This window comes from Pinus tabuliformis, chromosome 5_1 (genome assembly GCF_031772625.1).
Source record: "Pinus tabuliformis cultivar Carrire ecotype Pingquan chromosome 5_1, CPIR1, whole genome shotgun sequence".
Lineage (NCBI taxonomy): Eukaryota > Viridiplantae > Streptophyta > Pinopsida > Pinales > Pinaceae > Pinus > Pinus tabuliformis.
Genome location: NC_142305.1, coordinates 588178302 through 588189933, shown reverse-complemented (window position 1 = coordinate 588189933; position 11632 = coordinate 588178302). Strand labels below are relative to the sequence as shown.

The window sequence follows — 11632 nt, the reverse complement described above, 5'->3', positions numbered from 1 at the left end:
CAAGAATATAATACATACACAAGAATTATCATGCCCAATCCTTCAAATTAGACCCATATTGCTCTCATAAAATATTAAATATTTCCTCTATATTACCTATATCATGGTCCAAGGTTACATGAATAGTTTTAACTCAATAAGCAATATTATGTAACAAATCCTTGATTTTGAAACTAAAAAATAGCTTGGGTCAATAGACACATTACTCTTATATTAATTATTATATTAAATAATTAATATTGGTTGAATATTATTCCTATGATGAAAAATTCCTTTTGTAGCATATATATCATATTGATAAACTGTGTGTGGCATATGAACCCCAAAACCATACCTAGTAACTAAATCCTTATTTCTCATCCCTAAACCATGGCTGAAACCATCATATCCATTCTTATTATACATCGTCCTTGAAATTGGGCACATATTCCTCTCATCAGGAAATATTCCTTTTATATGGGTTGCTCATCTTTAATGGCACCATGTGTCACCTCTAAGGATCAGTAGAAATAAAGGATCACTAGAAACATTTTTCAGAGGGAAAATCCATGCTTTTCATCTTAAACTATATATTAAGCCAAGAGAGAAGTCCTTTTTTACTCAATCTGAAATTAAATTCATAATCATATTCTTTCTATAAAACCTATATCATGGCGAAAAAACTTATACATGTATTATGAGCCAAAATATCATAAATCAAAACAAGAGTATATGGTTTAGGTATTTAAACCATGTCTCGAACGAGAAATCCATTCATATTGTATATATTCCTTAAAATCAAAGCCACGTTATTTGGGGAAATATTACTTTTGCAAAACTTGTATCAAGGTCCAAAACCCTTTTCATAATGTGTTTGCTTGAAAAGAACTCAAAACCTAAATCCATGATTCTTGGCCACAAACAATGGCTTACTCGAAGAAACCCATCCCTCTCTTTCACGATCACTCTGGCTTACTTTAGGAAACTCATCTCTCTCTTTCACGACCAATATGGCTTACTCTAAGAAACCCGTCTCTTTCATAGACCAATATTTAAAATTAGACCATATTCCTCTTATAGGCTCAAAAGTCATTCTACAGACCTAAATCATGGTTTAAAGCTCATGCGTGATGTATGAGACCGATTTCAATACGTTGAAGGAGAAGCTAACTGTAACATGGAAAAACAAAAAAATTATCAACTATAATAAGATAAACCTATGTTGGTTCTCATGATGGTATATATGGCTTTGGGGATCAATTTATATGTATAGATTTAGGCATTAATTTATATGTAGATTGATTCGGATGTGAGAGGTATAAAATGTTTTTGGGAGTTTGTAATAAATAAATAAACCATAATATAAATATGAAAATTAGTTTTTCTTATTATAAGAAATTTAATTTTTCAAAAAGTTTTATAAGGATAACATTCTAACACAAGAGTATGCAGTAATTTGAAAAGAGATATACTAATAATTTTTAATTTAGTAAAAGTTTATATATCTAAAAACATATTCAGAAAATTTAGCAATTGAAGATATTATTTTTTTACTCTTATTACAATGCTCAAATATCTTATTAAAATTTGGAGTGTGAATCTTATTTTCCAATCATTTAAACTATTACTATTCAATCAACTATATTAATATTTCACTTTTTTATTATTAGTAATACTATTCAATCAACTATATTAATATTTCACTTTTTTATCATTAGTAATAAGGAGACATAAATGTATTTGGAAATTTTATAAACTTATTTAAGAACAAGTTACTATTAAAAATATATATATATAAAATAAAGTTTAATTGATTTTTTTTTTAATTTTAAATTTGTTAAGTTATATTTTTTTTTCAGAATTCTAGATACAATTTTGAGTGAGATTATAATTGTTTAAAATTTATTTTTAAATTGATAAATGAATTCTATTTTTTCAAAATTCCAAAATATTTAGATTATGTCAATTACACTATTGTGAAAAAAAAAAAAAAAACCAAAACATAAAAGAGTTAGGTTACAGAATTGGGAATTAATTAGCCTTTACGTTTTAATGGCATTAGAAATTATGGCAGGATCTAATGGCACTGGCTTTGATGTAACTGGAAAGGAAGAAGGATACAGAGGCAGAGGAATTGCCGAGAAAGTTAATAGTGATTGGAATCTGGCAAAAAAAAATTCAAAATATTTTGTAGTAGTGTTTGAATTATGTTTTCCATAGTAGAAATTGATTCAATACCATCAAACACCTGTGAAACACCCAAAATCTTGAAATTTAACAACTATAATCTAAATTTACAAAATCCCTATTAAATTTTATCAAAATCTAACTTAAATTTCTATAATTTTCATGGAAAAAACAATCCATTTAAATTAGTGCATTGGGAAGGGTGGCCGGCGTCATCGGAATTTTATGTGATTTTTACAGCTTGATTATAAAACTTGCAGAAGTATAACGTTGTTGTCGAATATTTTTAATTTCCTGTATAAAAATAATGAACAACAGAAACGGGAATCAAATCTATAATATTTTGATCCCTCAAGCTCTTTAGAATTATTCATGGCAATCCCATATTACAAAGAATAAGATATCGTTTCTCGATGCCGTTAAGCGGAAGGTAGTGTGAACATTTATTAGAGAATTGTATATTTGTCCGCAACATCGAAATCAGATATAAATTTATCAGTGCTCACAACCTTGAAATCCGATACAGGTGTAATGCATCGAAACTAGGATTAGCCCGTCATTGTGTAATTATATATATGCGTAATTCGTGCTAAAAACCGTCTGATATTCAACACCGCAGGTTGTTCGATACAGTAGAAAATATCCATCTGCATGGGGAACTTGTGATAAAGTTCACTCACTGAATATTATAACCCATACCTGCGTGCGGCCTTGTAGGTCACGAAATATCTGAGAAATCTGGAGGGATCTTGAGATTCTCACAAGCCTCGGTCCGAGCACAGTGGCGTAATAATGAATCCGACGAGATGATATTGCCGTAGTTTACCGGTTACAAGTTTTGGGGTTTTGTTTTGTTTTATGTTTTTTCTGGGCTCACATTGGGTGGATAGGAATCACAAAGTAAGAATTGTGAAAGGACGAGATGATATTGCCGTAGTTTACCGGTTACAAGTTTTGGGGTTTTGTTTTGTTTTATGTTTTTTCTGGGCTCACATTGGGTGGATAGGAATCACAAAGTAAGAATTGTGAAAGGAGTAGTTTACTGAGGTGGAAGAATTGTTTGGATGGTTAAAAGTGGTTTGAGTTTGGGTAAAAAAATTTCAAAATTTTTTGTAGAGGCAGTGTTTGAATCGGGTTTTTGATGGTGGAAATGGATTCAGCACCATCAAAAACATCTAGGGCACCTAAAATTATGAATTTAGACAGCTTTTACTTGGACTTACAAAAATCCTTGCTGATTTTTTCAAAATATGACCAGAGTTTCCATAACTTTCAGGACAAAAAAGCATAATTGTTAGACTAGGGCATTTGGTGTAAATTAGAATTTGGCTTGAAATTACTTCACCTAATTCCAATTAAAATCTCTAAAACATATAAAATATTTCTGTATTAAGGCTTTTGTGATCCATAATGAATTAAGAAAAATGTTTTCCAGTAGAAATCACACTAAGAACCAACAAGTGTGGTTCATCATCAGGACCATATGAAGATGAATACTCCTTTGACATGGTCTGTCTCTTCACCTGGGTCTCCCTCTTCATCTGGTCTTGATAATGAACCACACTTGTTATTCAAAACATCTCTCCCAAAAATTTCTTTTTCTACTTAACAAACTTTTTTTAATTCATATAAAACAGAAAAATAACACTCTTAACTTAATAGAAAATGCATTAATACTCTTAACCTAATAGAAAATTCATTAATTGAAATGAGAAGATGCTCTTGACCTACTAGAAAGTAATGCATTACTTGAAATGGAAAGATGCTCTACAGAAAATTGATCATATATATAAATGAGTCAGTCCCGTGGCGTTCAGGTAACGCAGATGTGAAATCAGCTTTTGTGATACGATTATCATTTCCATCCCAGTTTTTTCACCTTTTTCCCTTCAAACACTGAAGTTCTTCTATATAAAGATGTTTTTCTCGAACCAGATGCAATGTGCTTTAATTTGATCCCTTCGGCCAAGTAGCAATGGAAGATTTCAGGGCTAATGCATATGCTTTTCTCCCTCTGATTGTATTGCTGTGGGGTTATGCATTTACTGTTCAAAGCACAGATGCGAAAGAGATCCTAGTGGGAGGAAACGAAGGATGGCGTTTTGCCTTCAATTACACCGCTTGGGCTTCAGAGGCTGGTCTGTTTCACGTCAATGACAGTCTTGGTAAGAGATGAAAAAATTTATTTATTTAGAGAAGATATTTTTATTTGGATGGAAAATTTCAGGAATATTTGTGAATGTCATGTATACAGTAACTAAATTAAACAATTTCTCTTCCATTACAGTATATTCCCAAAATAAATCTACAATAACAAGTTGAGCAAATTTTATTAGCAATTCAAAAAATCATATTAAATAGAAAACTGGATATATTTATGCAAATATTGCTACGGTTTCAGCCTATTATTATTCAGTTTCTGATACCCATTGCTGTGTTTGTGCAGTGTTTAAATATCATCCTCCCACTGTCAACTCTTTCACTCATAATGTGTATCTGCTGAAGAATAAACTTCACTACAAGGCCTGCATTATTGTTGGTGGAAGGTTACTTGCAAATGCGACACAAGGAGTTGGGGATGGTTTTTGTTACAAATTGAGAAGTCCAAAACATTATTATTTCGCCTGTGGGATTGGCAATGGTACTCACTGTGAGCAAGGTTTCATGAAGTTCGGCGTTAAGGTACTTCTGCATTAATGCCGATGCAGATTTGTTTATTGATCAAGCCATGAAACATGTAGCGCAATCGACGCCAAAAGTTCTTAGTCCGGGGGTAAAAATGCAAAGACACTAATCATTTTACAAGTCTATAATGATTGTTATCATGGTTGGAACTCAAAATTTAACGATTCATATTATGCCCTGCCGATATTTATGTTTTTGTTTGGGCAAGGCCTTTTCTGATCTCTTTGGTGTGATCCTTTGCGTTGTTTGACGTCAATATTGTTTACTGGTTAATCACATCATGTTATGAACGACATTTATCCTCGGCCGCTGGCATTTTCAAATAAGAATTCCGTTCAAAACAGCTGGATTTTAATGGTATTGAATTTTCATTTCTAAATAAGAATTCCGTTCAAAACAGCTGGATTTTAATTGCATGCAATATTCACATGAGTAGCATAGGAAATGGTTACGGTTGGGATGGAATTTGATGGGCGAATTGCTAGGCACAAAGTGATTTACCGATTTACTTAAGGAAAAACAGTTAAAAGTGATTTACCGATTTACTTAAGGTAAAACAGTTAAAAGATTCTTTTTTGAAATTATAAAAATGGGTAGCAGTCTTCAAATGTGAGGTAGTTTGTTTTGAAATTCTAATTTTGTTTAGGGGTTGTTTAATGTTATACTATCCAAAATTCTAAAAAGTCTGAATTAGTGATGAGATTTGTTGGTGATAAAATTTGTTATAGAGTTTTTAATTGTTAAATCATAATTTTTATTATTTAAAATACTTATATATATTTTAATTAGGGAAAGTTCATAATTTAAATTTGTAATTTATGAAATTTTAAACAAATTTTATTTAAAAAAATTATAAATTTTTTTTAACTATATATAATTAAAATATATATTATATAATTTTATTTTATTACATATTTTAATCATATAAATTATATCATTTAAATACTAAATTTATTTATACATTTAAAAATACAATAAAAGAGAAAAATCTCAATTAAGTGATATAACGGCATTCTAACTCATTATAAAACTAGATAGCTAATTATATAACAGGAAAAATTAAACAATTCCGTTGTTATTAAAAAACATTTATCACAGTAAGTTGTCCTTGTTTCAAGTTAGTTTTGCATCCTGGGCCATTAAATTGACATGTAATTCATTATCTGCTAGTAAACATAATTACATAATATCAGTGAAGATAAATTATTTTAAGTTTGAGTTTTAATTTAGTATGTTTTAAATATTTTTTAAAAGATTAATTATTTATTTTTAAATATATAAATAAATTTAAAATTATAAAATATTTAAATATTTTATCTATATAAATTTAAGAATTCCAATTTATTATTTAAATAAATTTTAACCAAACAAATCTTAAAAACGTTTAAATTAAATTTATAATTTTACTTGAAATCTTCTCTAAACAATTAAGAGACATATAACATCGATTCGTATTTTCATCAAATGGTCCAGCGACGATTGATTATATGGCTAAATGGTCTAGTTAATCACTCTTCATATTTTTACTAATGATTTTTTGATGTTTTATCTATGTTATGTTTTTCACTCAATTAAAAATAATATTTTGAATTGGTGTTATGGTCAAATTGTTTAAAATTATAGATTAAAATTATAAATTTAGATGTACTATAGATTTAGATTTTACTAGGTTGCGTTTAAAGTTAAAAGTTATTTATTTTGTTTAAAATTATTAATTTTAATTTTAATGTATTTAAACTTAGAGATTATATAATATGTATATAGTTTATTTAAAGTAATATAATTTATAAAATCAATTGTATAAGTGAGTTGAGTTTTGTAAAATTTTATCCGTCATAGATTTTGTTGTTAGAGTGAACAAATCAGGGTAATTATTTGGTATTCAACTTCCAAATGTTAAGCAAAATTTTTATGGCAACCAACAAAAACCTTAGCAGTGATCTCCCCATGGATCCAAGTTAAATGGAAATCACAAGGGCAAACTAAGCTTGAATTAGGTGCAAAAGGCTTCTTTACAATCATTTTCTGATCGGGAGGACCAAAATAAGGTGTTTGAAAACAACCCCTACTTTTTTAATTTTGTTGGTCTCTACCTATGCTTTTGGACATAGATTTTTGTATCAGATCAAGACGATTGCAGGGCTACTCTAGTGTGGATATGCATGTATTCACTACTGAGAGAGTTCTAGGATGAGAAAACCTTGGCTAGCATTGAGAATACTCTTGGGCACTATGTCAAATATTCAGAGGCAACCGAATAAGGCACACTACATTTCTTATGCGAGAATTTGCATGTACATGAACATTTATGAGCCATTGCGAGAGTCTACTGAGCTCTATTACCAAGATGAACTCTGGTGTCAAATTTTTTACTATGAGCACATTCCTTTTTAGTGACGTAATTACCATGAGTATGGCCATCTGTACCAAAATTCCCCTTACTAGCTTCCACTACGAATACAAAAACTAAAAATGCCCAAGATGAAGATAAATTCACCAAAGTTGGTGGAAAACACTCCAACCCTAAGTAAAACCCTCCAAAAAAACCATGACGCCAACTGATAAAGTAGACCCTTCCACCCAAAACCCCTTTCCTCCCTAACTCCTGCCAACCTCCCTCTTGTTATCCCGAAGCTTGAAGTGGATATGTAAGAATCTAGCTAGCTACCTAATGCCTTCGTGACCCAACTCCCCCTTGATGTGGATTTGTCAATCTCTCAACCCCTTAAGTCATATATGTAGAAACCCCACATTGGACCTCCCCAAAATTGCCATAGAACTAGTTAATGAGATGGAGCTTAACTCTTTATACCTTTTGAATCTGGTGAATGCCTAAAAGGCAAAAGACTTATTTACCCTTCCTGGGTACTAAGTAAAGTTTTTGAGATAGGCCTATTTCAAGCTTTGTCAAGCAGGGCTTAAAATCTCAATAGATTCCTCCAATGCGAGCTTGCTCGAGGTCCAAATACAAACCACGAAAACATCCTCTAAGTTGCATCAAGAAGAAAGGAAAAGGGGGCACAAAATAAATGAGAAAAATTTGAGGGAAATATGGGGTATGTTGCTCAACTCAAGGCGTATCAAAACGATCTTGGATGTGTTTCCCATTGCCAACATAGCCCTGAAATCAAGATCATCTCTTGGAATATATAGGGCCTCAACTATAAAGGATAGCAAAGGCTCCTTAAATACAAATTGTACTTTGAACATCAAGATATACTAATGATATAGGAAACTAAATCAACCAGTGAATCTCTTTAAAAAATGGTTAGCAGATGGGGACAAGAATTTTGTGTGACAATAATAGACACTTATGGACACTCTCGTGGTCTAGCCATAACATGGAACTCCCAATAGGTTTAGGTAATAAAAATGTTCGTTGTTAATTGTATTGTTACAATTCAGTTCTAGTTGATAAGTTCTATGGAATCATGCTTTCTTTCACATGTATAGGGGTTTCTTTATATATTATGCTTGTATACATATGATTTAAATGCATTTTATTGATGTGATGGTTCATTTCCATGTGCTTTATATGTCTCGATGATGAGTTGTATGTAACCCTTTCCAGTCTAGGATTTAATTAGCAATGTGGTTAACAACATGATTTTGACTTCTAAGCATATGTGAAAATGTGATATAATTAAAACCATGTCCCAATTGTTGTGCATGCATGTATTTCTGAAAAAGACGAGGGTCATGAATGTTGAAGCTTTTGTTCAACTGTGATACGACAAGCTAGGAATTAAGGAACACATGCAAATGATTGATATCTAACTGAGAGGCATTAGCCAAAAGGCCTATGATGACATCCTATTATGCTTGATTGTTGATCCGAATTGGATCCATACAAAGACTGTCGAGAACCATGACTAAATCAGGTCGAACAAATCTCTAAAGAAATCCAAAATAGTATCAAAAACACCCTGAACCAGTGGCCATGGCAGCCGACATGGAACGACGAGGACCTCGGTCAAAGCGCACTGATCGAGGCCCATGGAGACTATGCAAGAGGCCAAAGTAGCCCTTGGGAGCCCTGGAATGGGAAAAGGAAGAGGTTTTTTATGCGTGAATCGCACATCGCTAGGCGAACAGGGCTCTGAAGGGGGAGCCTGGGCACTCGGTCACACCGAGAGCCAGGAAACCGCAGGCAGAAAAAGCGAAAAATGCTAACGTACGAAGGTGGGACCCGCGCGCTAGAAAACTAGCGGTATTGATCGGGGTGCCCTTAAATGGTAAGAGGTTTTAGATAGGAGCGGAGCGAAGCAATTCCATACACCAATCGACACATGGCAGGCGGAGGTGAGAGAAAACCGATGTTGATCATGCGCTATTGGTCGAGCAAGTCAACTGCGCGAAACGTGTGTCTAGTGTCGAATCTGGAGGGCCCAAGTCGGACGGCTGAGATTGCACCCGATGGAAAGAAGCAGAATCGACAGGGAATTAACCCACGTCCTAAAGGGATTTGGAATCCGTTTGACTGCCATGGTGGAGGAAGAATGCATCCATGGCGTAATTGAAGAAACGAATCGACGAAGCATGTTGGCACCATTTAGAGGAGGACAAGTGGCCACTCCTTGAGCGTTCATGATGACGCCGAATGCAAGGAACTCCAAGCGTAGCTGTAGAAGGTGAATCAACATAGGTGGAAGAGGAACCGAACAGGCATAGGGATCGAATGGCTAAAGCCATGAATAGAGATAGTCGAATTAGTTAGAGTCAGATTAGAGTCAGAATCGAGAAGAGTCCAAGCTACCAAGAGAGATAGTGAACAACAAACCCTAAGAGGAGGATTGAACACAAAGAACAATAAAGCTAATTAGAAGAGATAGAGGGCCATGCTGACCAAAGGCAGCATCGAGCACTAGAGAGCTTGAAGATTCAAGCCTTCCCATAGAGGAATCTATCTGGACTGAGCATCACATTTGGCTCTTTCCATTGTAGACCGAGGGTCACAAAGCTGGTAGGAAGAAGAAGAGTTTGTGTACTCCAAGTGGCTTTGGGAATCCAAGAACCACCCTGCCAAGCAAAATCTACTTCAAGAGAACTCATATTGAGTCTTGTATTGTAATTTCTCTGCTTAAAGACACAATAAAACAAGGCCACCACTGAAGTAGGACCGGAGACGTAGCCCTGGAGAATAGGGTGAAATCCTTATTAAAACTGTTTGTGTCTTTGTGTTGCTTGTTGTATTTCTCTGTTGTCTTTCCATTTTATTGTCTGTGTATTGGCAATCTGATCGATCCGTTGTTTCAATAACACAGAACACACACAAACACATGATTCTATAATACCTTAGTTTAATAAATCTTTAATTGATGGCACTCATAGGGTGAATATCAGATCAAGTGGTATCAGAGCTCAAGGTTGTAAGGTTAGACAAGCTTGTGTTGGTATAGCTGTGAATGCTCACAAGATCAAAGCTCAAATTAGGAGAAGGAGAGTTGGTGGAAACTAATCCTGAAATTGGAATAGTCTATCCTCGAAAGACCATGTCAGAAGAAGGTTCTATGGGGCCAAACCCTCAATTCATAGAGAGTTTCATAGCTATAAAGTCTATGGTTGAAGAAATGTACAGAGACTTTATAAAGCAAAAGGTGGAAGATGCATCAGGCTCTAAGCAAGAGAAGGAAGAAGATGAGTCTCACTTCCATGACAACTCCAAAGGAAAGGAAAAAGAGGAAAACTTTCTCACACCTCCTAATGGCCCTGTACATAATAGGAAAGCATCTTTGATTAAGTTAGATGTTAAATTTGATTTGCCCATATATGATGGAGAGCTAAATGCTTAAAAATTGTACAATTGGATTAGACAAATTGATGTGTATTATAGGGTACAGAACATAAACTCAGACAAGAGTAAGATTTAGCTGGCAAGCCTACGCCTAGGAGGCACTGCCTTGGTTTGGTGGGAAGGTAGAACCCAAGTTGATATGAAAAGTCATGGTAAGACCCTCTCTGTTTGGAGTGACTTTGTTTCTACAATCAAGAAACAGTTCTATCCATTGGCCTACATGCAGTAGGCCATGATGAGTTGGCAAACTCTTTGGCAATTGAAGGGGCAAAGTGTACAAGGGTATACTCAAGAGTTCAGAAAGAGAGCATTGACATTGGGTATCTCACTAGACTCACCAGAGACTCTTTTGAAGTACATTGGTGGTCTACACAGCTACATGAGGCATACCATCCTCATGTTTAATCCCACTAGTATAGATGAGGTATCTGTACAAGCTACTCATCTAGAGGCTAGAGGAAAGAATGGCAATCCAGAAGTTGGGGGACCATCCCAACCCACTGTAAGCAAGAGCAAGGAGAAAAGAAAACAGAAATGGAAGGCAAGGAAGGCTAACACTGCACAAAAAGCCAAAGCTTCATGCACTCACTGTAAAAAGGAGGGGCATGATGATGAGCATTGTTGGATTCTGCATCCAGAGCTGAGACCTAAGAAGTCTGAGGGCAAGAAGAAGAAGATAGCTGCAGCTATTCAGAGAGATTTGGGGTCAGACTCGGGAGATGAAACAACTATAGCAGCCACAGGTATAAGAGGTAAGAATTATGAAGCATCTACTAGTAATTCTACTCAATCTGTTATTGATGAAGAAAATGAGAGAAAAAGACATGAGCTTTTCCATATTCAAGTTATTTCCAAAAATCAAAAGATTGATACTTTGTTTGATAGTGGCTCTCAAGTAAATTTGATTTCTAAAGCAATTGTAAAGAAATTGGGATTAGCAACTACACCTCACAAGAAACCATACCCATTAGGATGGTTGAATGATAA

The 11632-nt window shown here is 34.1% G+C and overlaps 1 protein-coding gene across 1 annotated transcript; it reads left to right on the top strand.

Annotated features, from left to right (window-relative positions):
• The first annotated feature begins 4141 nt into the window (after positions 1-4141).
• Positions 4142-4863, top strand: LOC149166222 (mavicyanin-like). The gene is made up of 2 exons (XM_089430102.1): positions 4142-4331; positions 4613-4863. The coding sequence occupies exons 1-2, from the start codon at positions 4142-4144 to the stop codon at positions 4861-4863; spliced, it is 441 nt and encodes a 146-aa protein (XP_089286228.1).
• Positions 4864-11632: the final 6769 nt, after the last annotated feature.

Bases quoted from the DNA above. Each gene is read 5' to 3' on its own strand.
- LOC149166222 (XM_089430102.1), top strand. From the start codon at position 4,142: ATGGAAGATTTCAGGGCTAATGCATATGCTTTTCTCCCTCTGATTGTA. The intron at 4,332-4,612 runs GTAAGAGATGAA...GTGTTTGTGCAG, and splicing joins TCACGTCAATGACAGTCTTG to TGTTTAAATATCATCCTCCC.